Genomic DNA, 21,903 nt, shown 5'->3' with positions numbered 1-21,903 from the left:
GGAAGCATGTAAAACATGTCATAATACAGATGATACTCTACAGATTCTCTATCTCATAATATATATATATAAATAAAACACACACACACACACACTAATGACGTATATATACACAAAGGTGAAACTCGAAAAATTAGTCATGTTGATGATTATGGCTTACAGCTTATGAAAACCCCAAATTCAAAATTAGAATATTGTGAAAATGTTTTCATAAGCTGTAAGCCATAATCATCAAAAAAAATTAACAGATAAAGGCTTGAAATATCTCACGTTGCATGTAATGAGTCTATATAATATATTAGTTTCACCTTTTAAGTTGAATTACTGAAAAAAATGTAACTTTAGCACGATATTCAATTTTTTGGAGTTTCACCTGTGTGTGTGTATATATATATATATATATATATATATATATATATATATATATATATATATATATATATATATATATATATATATATATATATATATATAAACATGTCAGAGGTTACAACTATTCCATATGGGATGATTAAATGTTTTGCAAAGTGCAGTAAATGTGCATTTATGCCTCCATAATTTTTTTTTTAATTATTATTAAATAAAACATTTAGCTAACCTTTTTAGGAAAGGGGGTTAAACTGTGTCTTTACCATGTACTTACATTAAATCATTGTTATCTACAATGTACTTATTTGTGTTCATGTTGTATTGCAAAACACTTTAGCTCAGGGTAGGGGTAAGATTAGGGACAGGTGTGGTGCTATGGGTAAAGGTCTAAGGGTGGGTTAAGGGAAGGGTAAACCATTGTTATGACCCAGACATGTTTCCCCGTCTTGTGTTGGACTCTTATTTTGAAGTGTTTGTGTTCAGTTCCTGTTTCCCTTGTCTTGCCTGCTACCATATTTATCCTGATTGTTCCCAGGTCTTGTTTGCCAGACACCCCTTGTGTATAAATACCCCTGGGTTTCTCATGTTCTTTGTCTGGTGTTGTCCTTCTATACATGTTTGTGCTTGCTGTCAGTTTTGTTTGCTTTCCTTGCCCATGTCTGGATTTATCAGTTTTGCTTGTATTTACTTTATGTATGTTTAAATAAAATGTTTGCTGCATCTGAATTTTACTCTCTCTCGTTCCTCTGAGACAGCCATCGTTACAACCATCTACTTATAGGTGACATTATTATTAGACACATGCAGGTGTTTTTTTAATGCAATGTACAAAGTACAATGTAAAAAAACATGTACACAATAAGTGCATTGTATTATTAATTGCAATGTCAGTACAAAGTAGTTAAAGACACTTAATATAGAGTGGGGTCAAAAAGGCGTGCAGATGGTTTTATTGGACTATCCAAAGAGTAAAATACAAGTGCTCACATATCTGAGAATGACTTGAGAAAGACAAATCTCAGTTTACCCACTGACTGTTTATTTCTATGATAATAGAGTTGCTACACTAAAAGACAACACCTTTGGGAGGCCACTGCCACTTAGTGGCAGATCGAGAATATTACACGTGGGAGGGAATATATCACATGACTAGTAAAACAAATTATTCTGGGGTCTCGTTTGTTTCACTATATTAGTGAGGCCATTGCATAGACTTCCATTGATTTTATATTAGTTTAATGAGATTTATCACGTTTCCCAACCCCTTCCCATCACATGAACTTATAAAACTAGTTTTTTTAACAAGTGAGGACTCACTAGTCAGTTGCCACAATATTTCACCATATAAGCGAGGACACTTGGCTCTCACAAGTGTAGCCAAACCCCACATACACACTCGCTTTTTACTATCACTATAGATTTCACTATCTTTGTTGGGACTCTCCATTGGTGTAATGGTTTTTATACTGTACAAACAGTTTATTCTATCCCCTTACACTAACACAAACAGCCACAGAAAACATTCTGCATTTTTACATTTAAAAAACAACAACAACATAATTTAGTATGTTTATTAATCCATTTCCCTCATGGGGAACGCTGACTGGTCCTCACAAAGTAGGTGATGTCAGGTTTTTCTAGCCTTGTGTGGGGACATTTGGTCTTTTAAAATGGGACATATTCTACTGTTTTTGAAAGGCAAGTTTGCATCATTTTAAACAAAGAATAATTGTTTTTTTTTACTTTTGAATGATTACAAAAGAAAACCGTGTCTACAAAATAAAAGCCCATGTGTAATAACTTGCCTGTGACCGTATAATATTTGTTTGAACGTATTGTCCTGTATCATTAGCAAAAAAAAAAAAGGTAAACAGGGAATTGCAGGAAAGAAATTCTAAAAAGCAAAAATCATTTATGTCCATTTATTTATTCATGTATTAACATGTATAATAAAATGAAACGATTTTAAACTTGTAACAAAAATATAAGAAATTCTCCATCCAGAGCTGTTACATTAAATACAATTTTAGCCAAAGTTCTTTTATTCTTCAGTCAATTTAGTGCTCTCGTCATTTGTCACACCGCCCTCGACACAACCGTATAAACAATGCTTTAGTTTAAACGTCATAATACACACAGCAAAGACTTAAAGAATTAAGTTATCACTGAACCTATTGTGTGCATTGATGATGTTACACAGGAAATCACAACATCATTACTGAATATATAACAATTGCTCTAGGCAGACAAAAAAACTTTTTTTTTTTCCTAACCTGTTGCTACTGTATGTGATGGAACGAAAAATCCAACACATAAAAAAACACTGCTTTTGTTCATCATAGTCAGCGTTAAAGTAAGCCATGAGTAATTACACCACAGTACATCCAAAAACATCAAGGCACGCACACTCACACACATACTAACTTAAAGTAACACTTTAAAAGGCAAAGTGGAGGATAACAAAAGACAATTGCACCAACAAAAGTGCTCATACACACTCGCACGACGTCTGAGGATGACCACTTACTTTAGACACTAACAAAAAGATGCGCCTGTGAAGGGAAAAGCACTACTACTGCAGTGACCCAACAGCAAGACAGCACAAGGGAAAGAGAGAGGGTAGACCAGCTACAGGTTCACTATGTGTACAGCTGAGGTGAATGTAGGGAGTTCTCTCAGAATCCAGAGGGTGTAAGGACGTTCATGTCCCGGTGTTTGAGTTTGTGAGGTCGGGTCACCTGTCTCTTCCCCTCCATGGTGGGGATCTCCATCTTGGGGGGAGCTTTGAAGTTGGGGTCCTCGGCCATGCGGGTGGCCTGAGCCTTCATCACTTCCATAGGGGTGGGTTTCTGAGCTCCCTTATAGGACTGCAGGGCAAAGCCCCCTGTGAACACACGGGAATAACGTTGGGTGTGTTGACACGGATTAGAGGGTGAAGTCCGATGAACTTCCAACAACTGAAGCACTGCATGTGTAAAAAGACGCCTGCAGAGCTTTAAACCGTTTTATACAGTGGCTAGTTCTGGTCCTTGAATTTGATTGGTCGAGCAGTGTTTAAGTAGTAGAACAGAGTTGGTCTCTGCAGTGGTTAATACATATAGATGAAAGGACTTGGATAAACATAAGAAGCTGGCTGGTCTGAATGACGTAAAATGGCACAGAAATTATGTGAATGATATACACTACAGTTCAAAACTTTGGGGTTGGTAAGACTTTTTCTGTTTTGAAAGAAGTCTCTAATGCTCATTTAATCAGAAATAACAATTATACTGTGAAATAATATTTAAAATAACTTTTTTCTATTTAAAGATGTTAGAAAATGTAATTTATTCCTGTGTTGGCAAAGCTGAATTTTCAGCTTCATTACTCATGATCCTTCAGAAATCATTATGTTATGCCGATTTGCTGCTCAAGAAACTTTTCTTATTATCAGTCTTTAGTAACACCAAAAACGTCTTTACCGTCAGTTTTGATTCATTTATAGCATCTTTGCTAAATAAAAGAAAAGAAAAACTTTTGAACGGCAGTGTTATACCCTCACATCTCACCAGAATATATAGCTGGTTCCTCTTAATAAAAAATGCAAACAAAGCCCAGCAATGTTCAATGAATAGTTAAATCATTAAAGGGGTCATGACATGAGAAACCAAATTTGCCTTGATCTTTTGGTATATAAGAGGTCTTTGTACCATTAAAACGTCCTGCAAGTTTCATAGCTTAAGACGTCCTCCCCATTATAAACGAATCATTTATTTAATCAAGCTCTAAATACAGCTCGTTCTGTATCCATGGTAAGAAGTGACGTCACGGTACGAAGTGACGTACCAGCGTTTGCATATAGACCGCCTCCAGCACAAGACAACTACGCTTTAAGCGCAAGACAACTACGCTCATTTCGTATCGTTGTCGCGCCCGCGCGCCGCGCGCCTCAGTCGACGGACGGACAGCGAGAGGGTCTACTCTGTGTACAGGGAAAGTACGATGCCGCAGATGTGCTGTTCCTGGCTGTGGACAAACAACATCTTTGAATACGCTGCGAAAGATCCAGTCGTCAGGGAAAAATGGATGCACTTTATTTTTTACGGACGTCTCAGTCACGGCAGTGTTCGTTTAAGCGTTTGTTCTGTACATTTTAAGGATGACTGTTTTGAGCTTTGCCAGAAAACTGTTGCTCAAAGATAAGTCCGTGCCGACTATTCTGGGCTTAACATCGACGACGCAAACTGTAAGTAATGTATTTAAAACTTTAAACTACTTTTTAAATACGCTGAAAGATCCAGTCGTCAGGGAAAAATGGATGCACTTTATTTTTTGCGGACGTCCCAGTCACGGCAGTGTTCTATACATTTGAGGATGACTGTTTTGAGGAAAAAATCCCAATATGATGCTTGGCTTTGCCAGAAAACTGTTGCTCAAAGATAAGTCCGTGCTGACTATTCTGGGCTCAATAACGACGACGCAAACTTACTTTTTACCATGGCTAATATAAACACATTTGTATAAGAGAATCTTGAAAATATGTCGCCTTTCTAGTAGGCCTACATGTGATAGAAAATTAAAAATGTTGCCTTTATCAATGCTGCATCTTCAAAGATGGCCTGTCTGTGCATGCATTTTTGTCCGTGGTACACCCTATCATTTCATTGGAATTAGTTAAATAATGTTAAACTCTTAGCAAATTAAGCTATAGGATAATTATGCAACAATAATCCGTTTTCAAGTGTCTCGGGTTAATTTTTTTTTATTAATTTAAAATAGTTTCACTTTCCATGTGGACACGGGCTGATCCAGTCTTCGTTGTTGTGGTGATGGTTCATTTTCCGCTGATTCCTCCTCTGATTCCGGCTCAAACATAATAAGGTTTTATCATTGCAAGAGCCATCGCTTCGCATGCATCACCCGCTATTAAACAGTTGCGCCGAATCCGCAAATGTTCTGGCTGGGGGCGTTAATAATTGATGCATAGGCACTGATGTTAGCCAATCATAACAGTGGGCGTTAACACTGAACTCTTAAAGGGGAAACACCCCCAAAACAGACTGTTTGAATCAGAGGATGAGAAACAGGGTGGGAAAAGGTCATAAATCACTACATTTTAAAAGTTTTTTGTAAAAAAAACTATAGTAATACTATAATTGCACCTAAGGGAACATAATAATAAAATAAAAAAAACCCATGTCATGACCCCTTTAATAGTAATCAACGCACACATAAATAATTCTTATGGAAAGTATATATATATTTCACAAACTTAACTGTAAGCTATTTTGAGCTAACAAACAACCTGGCAAATTAATACTGATTTGAGATTATGTATGTATATCAACTATATTACAAAGGTTTCAAATATGACTTAATCGGTTTTTAAATGAGCTTGATTTTTTTTTCCAGGTTTTTCCATGGTTGTTTTCAATCAGTCTTTGAGGAGAGTGAAAACTCAAATGAGTAAACTGGATTGCAATGTGAATAACAGATTTATTCTCATTCTTAGTAAAAACCTGCCTGATAATAAAATTAAGATTTTACTGTAAATACTTCAAATTATGAGTGTAGATACATGTTGGGAGCAATGTGCTGGATTGACAGAAATCACCAAAATCTAGCCTACTGTTATTATATTATGATAACATGAGCATATCTGATCGACTCATGCTGTTAGAATGGATTATTTGAACGCAAATGGGGGTCATCTTTATATTTAAAGAGTATGCAGAAAGGTTTCTCTACATGTAAAGTGCACCGTGTGGTTTACCTGTCATGGCCGAATCTGTACCTGGGTCAGTGGTGGACTTGCTGACTTGAGGCCGAGGTCCAAAAACACCCCAGCGCTCCACAGGTCCGTCACCTGAAGCCAGATCTATACTGGAGCTAGAGCTGGTGCTCATCTCAGAGCCTGTGAGAGATGCTGTGGAGCCCTGACTACTGAACCAGCCCCTGACAAACACACACACACACACACACACACACACACACTCAAAGTTACAACCCACAAAATGATTAATGCAAAACAAAGGATGTGAAGCTGCTGACTCATTCAGGCACCTGCGCTTCTGCTTGGGTGAGGATTGAGGGGTCCCGGAAGGCGTTGACTGATTAGATGAAGGCTGTTTCTCTTCTTTGGCATCCACACTTTGCACTTGAAGCTTCTACAACATCCAAAACACACAATTTATGCTTTTAAAAAAAGACCTGTATTGGAGATGTCAGACCAAAATCTATCCTATATAACATTTGGAGCTGATGTAAAGAGGATCTCTGCCTACATGCATTGACTCTGCCAGACGATGGTATCGGGTCTCCTCTGCATTCAGGCCTTTGTGTGGAGTGTAGCCTGTATCGGTCAGTCCTGCCTGCTTCTCGAACTTGTGCATGCTCTCCTGGGTCTGCTCTGTTACGGAACACAACAGGTCCAATTAGGACTAAACTAAACAGCAGTTAACACTGTGAAATATGATGCATGAGGCAGTCATCGTAACATTCTTACTGATGATGAGGGAGTTCATGACAGACGAAGCTTTGGCTTTCACCACTGGGCCTAGAGGTTTAGTGGATTCAAAAGTAGCACTTTGTTTTACCCCTCCTTCTGACTCATCCTCCTAAATGTATACAGGAAATACCAGAAGAATTGTTAGCATTAGTCTAACTGTGGTATTAGTCTTAAATTGTGGTATGGAGAATATATACAGTCATGTGAAAAAGAAAGTACACCCTTTTGAATGTATGGTTTATGTATCAGGACAAGGGCTGTGCGATTAATCAATGAATTGATTTTTTATCAATTCATCGAAAAAACTATTATTGTGCCGCTGCCATATTCAGAATTGCATTTTCATTCCTTCCTAAGACACTAAACTTATCTAAATCAGCCGAAACAGTGAGTGTTGTAAAACTACACACACATGGTGCTTGTTCACGTTTAGAGCAGTAGAGTATATGAAATATGTCCATAACTTGAAACGCGCTTGTTCTGGTCCGTATATGAACGTTATGATCGGCGTTGCAAGCGTTCGTGAACTCATTACAGCGGTTCGCGCAGAAATCACACATGGCACACCGATGTTTTTTTTTTATTCTCTGCTGTGATGCGATCTCATGCATAATACAGAGCAGTGATTGGATTGAACGAGCTCTTTCTCATGAATAAATGCAGTTTAGTTCGGGGGTAGCTGACGTAGAATCGTGCCTGCAGCCAGTCACACACTCCGAGGGGGTGCTTCTACCTCACATTACTGTACGTGACGTTGCCTAGACTTTGCTTTTCAACCAGGAAAACACAAAAATAGCCAATTTCCACTTATTGTTAACATTTATGAGTGCTTTTAGTGTTTTCAGTGATGTGTACATATCCCTTCACATCTAAAAAAAAAATTGTTTTGAGGTTTCATGACCCTTTAAGGTCCTGCCACAGCATTTCAATCGGGTTGAGGTCTGCACTTTGACTGGGCAAGTGCAAGACCTTGATTTTTTTCTTTTTCAGCTATTCTGGTGTAGATTTGCTGGTTTGCTTAGGATCATTGTCCTATTGCATGACCCAATTGACCTATTGGTAAGTCCCTCCCCTCAAACGCAGATGAGCCAATGGCAGCTGAGAACCAGCTGCACCGGAACTCGGACATCTTTAGGTTTCAGCGCCATAGAGAAACATTGGAAGATCCGAAGCTCTTGTAATGGCATTTTTAATCTTTCCTAATGATTTAACAGATTAATGCTGTATGTTCTCTGTCTGTATTCTGAGTTTCCTGATGTAACGTTGGTTCAGCTGGGGGGGAGGTGTGAGCCCGAGAATGATCTGTGTTTTAAGTTCCCATGCTGGGGGAAGCTGTTCCTGCTTGTATAAACGATGGGGGTGATGGTTTCCCCTTGCATTATAAAGTAGCAGGCCAAGCTCTCTTGAGGAGGAGTGCCAGTATCTGTCTGTCTCTGACTCTGGCCTGCAGCCTGGCTGCAAGGCTGGGGTCAGAGAACCATTTTTCTTGCATGAATAAATTACTTTTCTTTTTAAATACAATTTGGATCTTGACGTCTCTTTGCCTGGGAATGCTGAGTTTAGTAATTGTTTTTGCCACAACAATTTGGTGTCAGAAGTGAGGATTCCGTGAGGAAAATTCTTCTCCTGGTCCTGAGACGGAGTTGACGGAGTGAATCGCCCCGGTACCAGGTACTGGTCTCATACCTCGACGGTTTGAGAAATAGAGCTCAACAGGTTACGAGAGAGAGAGACAACTCCTGATTTCAGGGCCAGAGAAGAATCCTCACCGGGATCAGAAAGAATCCGTGGCAGTGCATCTCAGCTCAGGTAAAAAAGACAGCCAAATTATTATTTTTCTTCTCTTTTGTTGGGTGTAGATTGATATAGGCTAACTGTGAGTGAACCATATTGGCTGAGACTGTCTCTTTGGTTGCGAGCAGAGTTTTTAAGCGGAAAATTGACATGAGGAAGTCAGGTCAGTTTTCTGAAAACTAGCTCGTAGGTGGACGGAAGAGCCACACCGTGGACGAAAGAGCCACAGCTGATTAAGTAAGTGAACGGAAGAGTCACAGCTGAATACAGAGCATATTTGCTAAAAACCCGTCTGATTTTGGGTTAAGAAGTCAGATCTGTTCGAAGACGTTTGGACAGATTAATAAGACGCGCGTCGAAAATAAAAATCCAAGAGAGGAGATTCAGCCAAAGATGGGATCATCTGACAGTGAGCTAGATCATTTTTACACACCAGTTTTTGTTAAAAAGAAGAAATTATGGCCAGAAAATGTATGCAAGAAATTGGGAGAACGGATAATTGTAACAAAAGGGTTTTTGTGATCGTGTTCAGCATGTGTAAAACTGTGAACAGACAGAATTGTTGAACTGAAGAAGCAGGTAGAATAAAAGAAGAATTGTTGAATTGAAGATTGAAAATAGAAGGAACATGGAATGTAGGGATTGATAGAATTCATGGAACTATTTATGAACGCCTGTTAAGTCAAATTAAGTTGAAATGGTATGAAAAGTGAGTTTTAGATAAAAATAAGGCATTGAGTATGATTAACAGGGATTAACATGAGGAATGTTTCATTAAGCAGAATGGGAAAAGTCTATATGTCAGTGTTATGATGTGAATGTGCATTATTGTATTAATGTTATGAAAACAAGGGAATTGAAGAATAGACTTCTATATGTTTATAACAGAGTTTATAAAAGATTTGAAGGTGCAAGCGGCTATGGTAAGCTGTCTGTAATTTAGGGACTGAGGAATAATGATGATAAATTGAACAGTCTGTAGATTAACCATTTGATAGAAGAATAAGCTTTCAAACAGTGTTAATGAAATTGATGACATGCTAAATGTCTTTATACTGTATGAACAGTCCTGATAAATAATAGTGAGACAGAAGAGAGCAAATGCTGTAAGCAGCTGAAGCTCTAACTGATTTGCAAATGATGCTCTTGTAAAAGTTTGGTTCTGATTGGAAAGAAATAATAAACATAGATTGAATTAGTAGCTCTGTTTGCATTAGTGAATGGGGGATGTTTTTGAAGGCAGATAGTGAACAGAACAGTATGAAACTCAAACAGTAAAAACAAATGGTCAGAAAGAGCCTTTTGAACTCTTTAGTATGGTTAACTTGTAAAGAAAAGACCATTGTCCTTAGGAAGACAGATGGGTTATTTAGCATTTGAACTTTTAGTGTAGGTAATTATCTTCAGGAAAGATAGAGATCATTTACCCACAAACAAAGAATTTTCGAGTGAGGACAGTAAAACCCCCGAGGGAAGGGGGAATTTAGAAAACTCAGGGGAATTTAGAATTTTATTCTATTTCATTCCAGTTAGATCTAGTTTACGGGAACTGAGATTGTAAAAGAATACAGAGAATGCTATTTTGATTGAATTTGCAACTGAGAGATTGTATTGTTGTTTGCTTTCCTGAATGGGACAGAACTGCAAGTGGGGTGAATTCGGAGGCTGGCCGTGATCAAACAGTAAAGTGTTTTATTGTGGTCATTTAGCAGTAGGTTACATCCAAATGATGTGAGAGTGACGTGTATTAATGTAGTGTTAATGAAACGAAAAACTTTTCTTAAACTTCTTCAGACATTGTGTGGTGTTAAGCATGTTTATCTTCTGGAGTGTATGTCTGTTTTCTTAAGGCTCGCTCATAGCAAAAACACATGCTACTGGGGAACTTCTAACACCTTAAGCCACGGGAAACTTTTCAGTCAGGAAGGCACGGAAGGTCATTTAACCATAAATGAAGACCCCTAGGTGTGAAAGACAATTTGGCCTAGGAGGGTTAGATAGAATCTATTACAGTTAGAAATGGTCGTATTAGAATAAACAGAAAAATTACAGAGAGAAGATCTGAAGAAGGCTATAAAATGATTGTCTTTTAATGAAACGCTTAAAAAAGGTTCTAGATGATCATAATTGCAGATTGATAAACTCATAGAAGAGAAAATATGGAAGTAAGATATTAAAACTATGGTAATTTGAGAACATGACAACTAAAATTTAGATGAAATTTGAAATGTTATTGAGACTCAATAATAATAATTTGTTCTCTAAAGAATAAAATAAGCTAAACAGAAGCAGTGTTGAGGAAGTAACAGTTGCTAAAAGCAAAATGCGTAAAAGGCATTTGATTAAACAAAAGTTTGTTAGTGTTGACTATGAAAGACCTACAAGCTGATGTGCTATTTGTAAATAAGATAAAGTTTATGATTTGGTTGAAAAACAATTTGATTATCTGAATTTGATGTGTGCTGAAACAGTTTCAGTGCAACATAGACTCATTCTGAGTAGGAATTTATAATGTCTAAATTCCCTATAGGGGCAAAAAGAAACTATAAAAATTATGCTTGAATTGAAAATGCATTTAATTTATGGAAAAGATAACTCAAACTATAGGCTAGAGTTAACAAGATGATAGATGAAGTCTTAAGTTAGTTTATGAAAGTGAAAATATTAGTCAGGAATGGCTCAAAAGTCTCTTCTCATTCAAAATGTCAGCTAAAAGCTGTTATCTGAGCCTGCGTTGTAAATGCTAATGAGCTATTTAAAGCACAGTGTTTCAGTTGAAAATCATAGACACAGAGATGTTAAAAGAAACAATGTTACAGGATCTTATAAATTTAGAGGTCAATTTGTAAATGTTTTAGAAGTAAAACTGAATGACTTTAAAGAAAACTTTAAAATAATACTGTTTTGATTTGTTTATTTTAGAACCAGTGACTTCTTTGTCTGATTTTAGTTGCCTTAAGGGCAAGGAATTTTAGGTCATTGGACATGACAAAGGGCCATTAGTACATGATGGTGGCTAAAAATGGAGACATATTTTGTAGATTCAAGAAAAAGATTGAGTAACGAAGGAACTAATACATAAAATAAGTTATTGTAATGTATTTATTGTTACATTTTGTCCAAATTACAGTCTTAGAAGGCTGTTGAAAAGAGCAGTTGTTTAGAGAAAAAGAGAGAGACTGCTTGAGGAAGGATTTATATTTTGTCTTTCTGTATTCGGCCAGTAAAGGAAAAGCTAAAACAAATTAATGATAATGAACAAAAAACAACACAGCTGACTTTTGTAAAAAAAACAAATTAATAGACATGTTTTGAAAAAGGTTAAGAGGCCATGTAAATTAGGTAAAAGCTACAGAAAATTTAAGTTTTAAAATCTGATTTAAAATGTAATTTTTTTTTTTAGAGAAAAGATATGAATACGAAATATGAACGGTTAATAGTCAGATGTGTGTGTTTGATGATGACTGCAGTTTTATGTCTTGATAAGTGTGAGTTTAGGTATTAGGCAGTGGAAAACATTATGTCTGAATAGTGTGCATAGATGTGTCGTTAAATTTGAGAGAAGTTGATAATTCTGAATCGATTTGGTCATTTATGATATACAGTAGATTTGAATGAATTTCTAGATCAATTTTGGATATCTTTGGTCCATCATAGATTGAAATAAAATAGGTTATAGATTTGAAAATGTTTGTAGATGACTAAGGGCCATTTGCATTTTCAGGGTATGTATGAATGTTTGTGAAACAATTAACATTTGTTGAAACACGGGAAACCTGTCAGGCAGGGAGGCCAGAGGGGCCATTTGACCATAAATAAATACCTTTGATCTTACAGATGCAAGGGACAGTGAAGCCCACGGAGGAGGGCAAATAGAGTGACAATTGTATTCAGTTTTGCAGATGACTGAGAATTGAGATTGAGTTGAGAGACAAACTATTGAGAGCAGTCCTGAAAAGCAGGATACGCAAAGAGTGCATTTGCATTTCAAATAATTTGATAAGAAGATGAGATTGTGGCTTAGAGTGAAGAATATAACATTTTGGTTAAGAGACAGAGAAAGATGTCTGGAGGACAGTGTTTAGTTTAGTGAATCAAAACCCAATTATGTTAATTTGATGCACAAGTAAGATGGTGCATCAAAAATGGGGAATATAGTTTGTGATGGTTTGGGATTTCCCAAAGCCATCTGTGTTCCCAAAGCCATTGCACAGGTGGAGCAATGGATGTTGAGATTGAGTAAATCTCAGAATGGTTTAATTGAGTAAAGCCCTGCAAGAAGCCATTCTTCTCCCTAACAAAAGTCTGTAAAGTGTGCTAATAACAAGAAATGTTTCAACAGGAAACGCCTAGGGCGGATACAGCAGCACAGCGGACACACAGAACACATGTGACAATAACCTTAACATTTGTTTTTTCTTTACAGAGAATGCAGACTTTTGGGCACATGGCATGAGCAAAGAAACACACACACACACACACACACAAACAAATGATCAGATAAGAGCCTTTCAAAACCCAGGGGGGTCAGGGGGGTCAGAAGGACCATTTGTTTTAAAACCAGCTTGATCTTGTCATACAGGAGTGAACGAACAGGGCAGACTGTGCCCAATGAAATAATGGCTATGGATGAATTTGGCTAGCTATCCTGGCTTATTATTGTGACAGAAAGGTGAGACACCTGCGCAGCGAATAACTTCAACATTTTTCTTTTGCAGGATGTCAGGATGGATTGGATCAAACAGAATTGATTCTGTTCCAAATGTATAAATGTTATTTTGTTAACATGAGCAAAGTGGGTTGAGTGTGTTTCAGGGGAAAAGGACTCTGAGTGCAAGAAATCATCTGGTGATAATGTTTCAGGTTGATGATTTCACAGGTCACATCAAGAGGGACGACCGACTAGACAAGCAGTTACTAACAAAATCACTTAAGGTCTTCGTTCGCAGGTGACAGCAGAAAGTAAATGTTTTAATCCAGTGGGGGTACGGTCATGATCTAAGGGAAAATCTTGTAAGAATCAGAAAATGATTGGAGAGTGTGAGACCTGAGTCCAAACTTCTCACCTTAGACTAAACGAACAAACACATGCCAACGCGAAGAATAAAGTGAGGGATCAAAGGCTTGTGCTAGTAACAGCTTCCCTTACCTACGAGGGAAAAGACCATTGCAACTGCGTGCAAAACGTCAAAAATGGTGAAGACGGAACGTCAACGCATCTGGAGAAAGATGATTAGACCAACTAATGGTTTAGCAGAAGAATCTGTTTTTTTTTTGTGATGATGTTGATGATTTTATTTAATTGAATCAAACTAGGTATTGATTTTTATTGGTGAAAATGTAGAAAATCTATTAATTGATGTGTAATAAGCAAAAAAAGGTCCGTAATGGAAATATTAGAGTTAATTTTGAAAAACTACATTGGTTAGAAAAATGAACAAATTTATGCAGACGATTCGAGTAGCGGAAGTTACAGTGAAATGTATTAATTGAGTTAAATTCTGTTTTGTTTTGTTTTGTTTTCATTTCTTTCCTTTTGTTTTGTTTTGTTTTGTTCTGTTTTCTTTTCTTTTCTTTCTGAAGACGATGAAATGTAAAAAGGGTAAAAAACAGCAGTCATGCGTGTTACGAGACAGGATTTGAAAGGACAGGATTTGAAATGAGGGGTTTTGTTATAATTTTTACTATTTGTATGTTTATTCAAATCAACCAGGGGTGTTGAATTGATATGGTTTTCATACTATGAAAAAGCGGTGACAGTGCATATCCATTTTAACCCTGATTCAGTTTAAATATTTACTTGCTTGTTCCTTCAACAAGGTTCAAGGGATGCGTTTATTTGTAGTTATCAGAGAATGATAAAAAGGGAGAATTTGTAATGGCATTTTTAATCTTTCCTAATGATTTAACAGATTAATGCTGTATGTTCTCTGTCTGTATTCTGAGTTTCCTGATGTAACGTTGGTTCAGCTGGGGGGGAGGTGTGAGCCCGAGAATGATCTGTGTTTTAAGTTCCCATGCTGGGGGAAGCTGTTCCTGCTTGTATAAACGATGGGGGTGATGGTTTCCCCTTGCATTATAAAGTAGCAGGCCAAGCTCTCTTGAGGAGGAGTGCCAGTATCTGTCTGTCTCTGACTCTGGCCTGCAGCCTGGCTGCAAGGCTGGGGTCAGAGAACCATTTTTCTTGCATGAATAAATTACTTTTCTTTTTAAATACAATTTGGATCTTGACGTCTCTTTGCCTGGGAATGCTGAGTTTAGTAATTGTTTTTGCCACAACACTCTCATCAGTTTGATGGCGTTTATGCTACAAAAATGGTAAAATTATGTGCCTGGAGTACTTGTAACACTGATTCCAGGCATCCTAAGAGGATGGGCAATGGAACTTATTTTATTACATTTCCTTAACCCAAACAAGACAGAGCAAAATGTCTGCTTTGGATTAAGCTGTGTATTAATCCAATGACGTGGTCACAGTAACCAGGTTCCCTGAGCATTCAACCCCAATGAAGATGAAAACGTTAATTTGCTGGTTGTACATACTCTGATTAAAGTTACAATTAATGTCAGTGAGTCCATGCTAAAGTACAAACCTAAATAGCTAACTGTTCTCATGCCATGTACAGTGTAGGTCAAAAACACATAAACGAAGGTCTGCATTTGCGTGCCTCTCCATATTAAACTGGTTAAATGTAAATTAATTTAATCTTGCCCTGCGGTACATGAACAGTGTTGATCCTGGATGTTGTAATCTGCGATCGTGACGACAGTAACATGAGGCTTCTGCCGCTTGCAATGTGATCTGTAAACCCTTGCTTCCAAATTAATCTTGATGCCCACCATATTTATTTTTAAATCTTTTATATATCCCTCCATGGCATATTTAAGTACCACTCCTCGACGAGAGGTGGTCCTTCTGTGTCCAAAATTGATCAAAAACATCTTGGGACAAGGATGACACTGACAGCTGTCATTGTAAGATTTGTCTAAAGTTGAGTTAGCAACAGTAACTAAGGGGGGCGGGGCATACCGATAGGTCAATTTTGGGCAAGCTTTAGCTGCAGGACAGATGGCCTCACATTTGACTCTAGAATACTCTGGTATGCAGATGAGTTCATGGTCGACTGCAAGGTGCCGAAGTCCTGTGGCTGCAAAACAAGCCAAATCATCAGCTCTCCACCACCATGCTTGACAGTTGGTATGAGGTGTTTGTGCTGATATGTTGTGTTTGGTATTTGCACATAAAAGGCACATAAAACATGGGCTTTATGGCAAAACATCTCCACTTTGGTCTTGTCTGTCTAAAGGACATCGTTCCATTAGTCTTGTGGGTTGTTCAGATGCTACTTTGCAAACATAAGCTCTGCTGCCATGTTCTTTTTTTAGAGAGAAGGGGCTTTCTCCTGGCAACCCTTCAAAACATGCCATACAGGTTCAGTCTTATTGTACTGTCATGAACTTTAACATGCTAATAACTAAGGCCTGAAGTATGGAAGCATGTATCCACCACATACCACCAATCTCACAATTCCGACTTTTCTCACAATTGGGAGTTTACATTTGCGTGATATAGTCGCAATTGTAAGCTATAAAGTCAGAAATGCGAGATATAGCCTAAACTCACTATTGCGCGTTATAAAGTCAGAATTGACCGTTCGCAAAAGCCACGCCCCTTAGTTATTGTTACTACGCCCGTCAAACAATTGAGAACCAGACACATGGCTGGGTTGAGCTCCATACATTAAGTGATTGGTTTTGGAGTAATTCAGCAGACATATCCTCCAGGGCACGACAGAAAGTATAGACAGAATAGCGCACGGGAGCACATGCACAAAACAGTTTTGTAAAATTATATATCAATCATTTTTATTTGATCATTACAAAACTGTTTTGCGCATGTGCTCCCGCTATTTCAGTCACAACACTGCAATCAGAGGACGCTCTGAAACCATCAACTCTCGATGCTGTTCTCTTCATTCATAACTCGCCTACTGAGAAGGATATATTTGTGTAAATAGTTGTGCAACAGCGCAAACTTTGTTTTGAAGTTTAATGTTTGAGTTCCAGAGGAATGTGTGACTGTGTAGCCTACCTGTTCAACCACATCAAAGTTTCGTAATTAGTAAGTCAGTGCTTTTCCTCTTTTCTCTTGTTTGCTGACTGATGAGGGGCCCGCAGTGAAACGGTGTTTGTACATGTAGCCTATTTTTTAATTATAGTTGCAAGCAATCATAAAATACAGCATATGAAAAAAAAAAAGGTGAGAAACGGACCTCGGGTCGGCCTTAAAATATAACCGTAATGTTCGGGTCGGGTCAGGTTCAATTATTTCGGGTACGGGCCGGGTTCGGGCTTAAGTTTTAAGCCCGTGCAGACTTCACTGCCATAGGCGCATCGTTTCACTATCTTGCTGAAATCGCAATGTTTGACGGAGGTCCTTCCCCTTAGTTACAGTTGCTGAGCTAGGATTGGACGAGAACCGTTCGAGGGCGGGGTTTTGCGAACGGTCAATTGTGAGTAGGGATGTTAACGATTAATCGACGATCGATTATTTGTCGATAATACATTTAATCGATACAACTTATCGATCATCGATTAAGCAGGTGCATGCGCGTACGCGCTGTTCAACCACGAAACAAAGCGAGCGCGTTTGGTTTAGGACCCTTTTACACCTTCGTTATGACTATAAGTTTGCGTGTTCATTTGCAGCCTTTTGTTTTGTGCAAATGTAAATTGTAATATTGTGTTTATTTTTGTGTATACCTATCTATATCTGATTTATCTTATATTGGATGTATTTGTACCCCTTGAATTAATGCTGTAGTAAAGCGTGATCAGCTTCCGCGCGCGCAGCTCAAACGGCACTGCACGACTATGACTATTGGAGGAGGACTGTCATATTAAATAACATTATAAAGAGAACCATATTGTATTAAAACATTGTGCATTATTTGAGTTTATTTGCCGTGTCGCGTTGCTCCAGGAAGAGCGCGTCCACAACATGAGTCATTCTGAATGAATGGTAACTTAGTTCAAGTTCACTTGTGCATTCGTGTCAATTTGTGCAGATATAATTTGTAATATGTTTATTTTGAATATATCGGATTAATCTCATATATGATGCGTTTCTTTGAGTTAAATAACGCGCTAGCAAACTAAGTGCTCCAGTTTAACGGTAGCCTATTCATTCAGCACGCGCAGTTCAAACAGAAATGCACGACTAATAATAACGATGGGACCAAATTAAATTTGGGACTGACATATTACATAACATGAGGACACTATTGTATTAAATCGTTGTGAATGCATTGAGTTTAGTTGCCGTCTTCAGTGCGTTGTTCCAGGGAGAGCACGTCCACAAGTCACGCATCTGAGGCGGCGTTGGTGACACGTTGTATTAGTCATTATTAAATAATTAATTTAATTCAATTATCAATCACATCGAAACATTTTACAATCCTACTAGCCCTTTATTTAGATTAAAAACCATTCTCATTCATTTGGTGAGGAACATAGCGTTTTGAGCAGGATTTGCAGACCCTGTCATGCTGTTGGCCATGCCGCTGCAGCAGATGCATATTGCAGTATTAAGGTTAACGATTAATCGATCGTTAATTTAAACGACGATCGATCATGGGAATTTGTGAAAATTGACATCCCTAATTGTGAGATATAAACTAGCCATTCTAAAAAAATTCAGTCTTTTTTTCCTCAGAATGGGACTTTACTTTATAACTGGCAAATGTGAATTTATATATCACAATTCTGAGAAAAGAAGTCAGAATTGCGAGATAAAACCGTAGAGAATTTTTTGAATTTTCAGATTTTAGTTGATTTCTCACAACTGAGTTTATAATTCGCAATTCTGACTAGATCACGAAATTGTGCTATAAAAAGTCGCTATTATCTTTTAAAGCTTCCATACTGTAGAGTGAGATGTAGCTCTTGTTTTTTTTTTTGCATTTTCTCTGAGCATTGCACGGCCTGTCCTTGGGGTGAATTTGCTGGGGCATCCACTCCTGGGAAGATTGGCAACTGTCTTGAATGTTTTCCACTAGTGAATAATCTTCGTCAATGTAGAATCAAGGACTTCAAATTGTTTAGAAAACAACCTTGTAACCCTTCATAGATTGATGGGCAGCAACAATTGCAATATTGCTGACGTCTTTCCTCCTTGGCATTGTTAATACACACCTGAATGCTCCAGACCAGCAAACTGACAAAACTTCTGCTTTTATAGAGTTGGTCACGCTTGCTGATGATCAATTAATCCAAGGCATTTGATTAGCAGTGCCTGACTCCTACTTACTCTCTTAATTCCTATGGAAGCAGTACGGGTCTACTTGTACTTGGTGTACGGGTGTCACAAATGGTTTCTCCATTCTGGCTTAGTTTTTGTTAAATAAACCATGACATAGTGTAATATGCGTCACGGTGTCATGTGTTCTAGTTCATCTGAGGTTGTATTTACCTAATTTTAAGACCTGCCAAGGGCCAGAGGATTTTTTATTATGTCAGATAGCCTACATAATACCATAGAATTCAGAAGGGTGTACTTTCTTTTTCCACATGACTCTATAACATGTGTGTGTGTGTGTGTTGTATTTGCATGTTCCTGCAAATCGGTCAAAGAATAAGCAATGCACACAAACCTCAGCAAGTCGTGCAAACTTTCTCTCCGGTATAACAGGTCGCCTCCACAAGTTGTTAATATTAATGTCAGTTGGAGGTGGAGACATAGGCCGCTCAAGATTATCATCATAGCTGAAAGCTCGACGGGTCATCCCGATTGGAATGGACATCCCTCCGAGGAGTCCCTCTGAGGAACCTGGACCTGCTTCCAGGGCTGAGGTGAAAGAGCAAAACAACAACATCTGAACAAACACATTATTTGATGCATTTAAAAGTAGAAACTGGTGTGATATAACTATCAACAATCTATTAAACATATTGAAAATGTAGGTTAATGTTTAATACCCTAGACGAGCATTTAAAAAAAAAATAGAAGTTAACTATGCACTGCAATGGACATAAACAGATCTAAATCTCTCCTTTACCTGGAAGGTCTCCAGGTCTTGACATGGCTACTGAATGAAGTGTTTCTGTTAGACAAAAAACTGAAGACAGCCTGGACAACCCCAATCAAAGCAGACTGGATCAAAACTACAGATGAAATCAAAAGAAAGGAACAAGTTACACATTAACCAAGCAATATTTGATTTTAAGGCCAAAGAACCCTCCAACAGCCTCAGATTAATCATTAAGAGACACAGTACTGAAATCCTTTGGTACAGTGTTCAATTGACCCTCTGCATCATTGTGCAAGTGACCACACAACATCATTACCAAATGAATGAGTGGCTGAAATTCCCAAATCCCAGATATTATACAATTTATTACAACATTACATTTATTATCATTGTATAAGGAATATCATGCAACCTTTACATTTTTCATCCATGTTTTAATTTATATAGCAAGTATACAGATTATATTGTGCGGCACCTGATTTAACAAAAATAAAAATGCAATGTTTTGTTGTAAATTACTTTTTAAAAGTTTTATGAATTCATTTCATACAAATAAACAAACAAGTAATGGTTACATTCATTCATGACGTCTGACATACACATGAAATTCATTAAGACCATTAATGGTGTGAACCAAATTGTGTTATAAATACTGATATTGAATGACATGGAAAAAATACGGTCATAATATTTTTGGCCATATCGCCCAAACCTATTCACACAATTTCCAAAACATGTGCTGTCCACTATTTAACACTTACCATGTCCAAGACAATGACACTTTAAGACCCCATTTAAATATATTTATCATGCCTTCTTCAAAAACATATGATTGCCTTTGCATAAATAAATAAAGGTCATGTGGAAGTACTCTAAAGTAACTATGTATATCCAAGACAATATGCCTTTGATTTAGCATTATAAACATGACATTATTTCCTAGCTGAGTGAAGAATTGTCAACGCATTTATGTTTAGATATCAAAAGCATATTTGTTCGTCTCTTACCTGTTAAAGGCGGCTGGATCACCACTGCTAAAGCACAGGTTGATCTTGCTGACAAGCTGAAGTTTGCTCAGTCAGCATTGTGGGACGCCAGGACTAGCACAGCCAGTATGAGACAGAAAAAGCTGGAGAAACACGAGGAACTTATGACTGACTGCTAGACAAACCATTTGTCTGAGAATATACCACGTGTGATAAGAAATGCATCTGAACACGGTCTATAATAAGACTAAACACCGTTATTGAAGTGATAACGCAATGCTGTTAAAGGGATCACACCAGCTGTCTGTCCGGATGATGTTATGTAAAGCGGTTCACTTTCCCAGTAACGTTAACGTTACTGATTTCCGCTAACGTTACGTCAAAAGCCAACGCAGTAGCGTTAAACACAACACGCTTCTTTTATCAAAACATTATTTCAGCTAAGTTTGAAATTAGAAAAGGAACAATAACTGAAATACTGAATAATACCTCACATTTTACCGAATACGATGTTATGTAAATGAGCCTACTAACGTTAGCTGTTCAATCCAGTTTCGGCGACCTGAAACCGGTTTGAGGGATGCGCTGGCGAGCTCAAGTCTTCCCGCACCTCCTCTACAGCAGCTAACAGTCCAGCCGAGGTACTGAGGACACGTTTAACCGAATGGTTGAATTACACATCACATATGTTTGACAAGAGTTGGCCTTTATATCTGCCATAACTTCAACTTCCTTTAGGTCGTCTCTGACAATAAGCCAACCACGACAACACAACTGGGGCTGCAGCAGTCCCCCAATCTCGCGATACTTTGATTTCATTTGTTATTATCATCATCACAGCAACTGCTGCAGTACTTAAACTAGCCACATGAGGCAGTAAAAGACCTCAAATAAATACACAGCAGCTACCAGAATCAGAAAGAGATTTATTGGCAACTGGCAAGTATGTTTACACACACACACACACACACATTGCATAGCTAATGATTACTCGGTGATTACTTATAGCTAATTATCTTAGCTATGCAAGTTAATTCACCCAAACATAAAAATTAGATAAATTAAGATAACTGCAAGTACCTCAATGGACAACCAGCTGTCTGGTAGTTAAGATTTATTCCACCATTTTACCTCGTTCTCATTGCATCAACATTATTGCATTTCTACAATCTTTCTGGTAGGCTATATTGTAGCATATTGTTATATGCATTGTAATGTTTCTGCTGTTTTCTTTTTC

The 21,903-nt window shown here is 37.7% G+C and overlaps 1 protein-coding gene across 6 annotated transcripts; it reads right to left on the bottom strand.

Moving 5' to 3' along the window:
• Positions 1 to 2,276: 2,276 nt before the first annotated feature.
• kiaa1191 (KIAA1191 ortholog) lies at positions 2,277 to 21,472 on the bottom strand. Of its 6 annotated transcripts, none has more exons than XM_079585397.1 (9): positions 21,156 to 21,472; positions 20,688 to 20,809; positions 19,708 to 19,813; positions 19,303 to 19,496; positions 6,854 to 6,965; positions 6,633 to 6,757; positions 6,412 to 6,515; positions 6,122 to 6,303; positions 2,277 to 3,253 (listed from the first exon to the last, which is right to left on the bottom strand). In XM_079585397.1, exons 3-9 carry the CDS (start codon positions 19,730 to 19,732, stop codon positions 3,045 to 3,047), a joined length of 951 nt encoding a protein of 316 aa, XP_079441523.1. In that variant the 5' UTR covers positions 19,733 to 19,813; positions 20,688 to 20,809; positions 21,156 to 21,472; the 3' UTR covers positions 2,277 to 3,044. The 6 variants fall into 6 exon arrangements, with proteins under 6 accessions (XP_079441523.1, XP_079441522.1, XP_079441525.1 ...); XM_079585396.1 differs by having other exon boundaries at positions 21,201 to 21,472; XM_079585399.1 differs by having other exon boundaries at positions 6,143 to 6,303; positions 21,201 to 21,472.
• Positions 21,473 to 21,903: the final 431 nt, after the last annotated feature.

This window comes from Phoxinus phoxinus, assembly GCF_949152265.1.
Source record: "Phoxinus phoxinus genome assembly, chromosome: 17".
In the NCBI taxonomy this organism is placed as follows: Eukaryota; Metazoa; Chordata; class Actinopteri; order Cypriniformes; family Leuciscidae; genus Phoxinus; species Phoxinus phoxinus.
Note: the sequence above shows the minus strand (reverse complement) of the source record. Positions and strands in the feature narration are given on the sequence as shown.

Excerpts from the sequence above, each read along its gene's own strand:
- kiaa1191 (XM_079585397.1), bottom strand. The coding sequence starts at position 19,732 with ATGTCAAGACCTGGAGACCTTCCAG. Across the intron at positions 6,516-6,632 it reads GTCTGGCAGAGTCAATGCAT|AAGCTTCAAGTGCAAAGTGT; the intron begins GTAGGCAGAGAT and ends TGGATGTTGTAG. Across the intron at positions 3,254-6,121 it reads TACAGATTCGGCCATGACAG|GGGGCTTTGCCCTGCAGTCC; the intron begins GTAAACCACACG and ends GTGTGTTCACAG.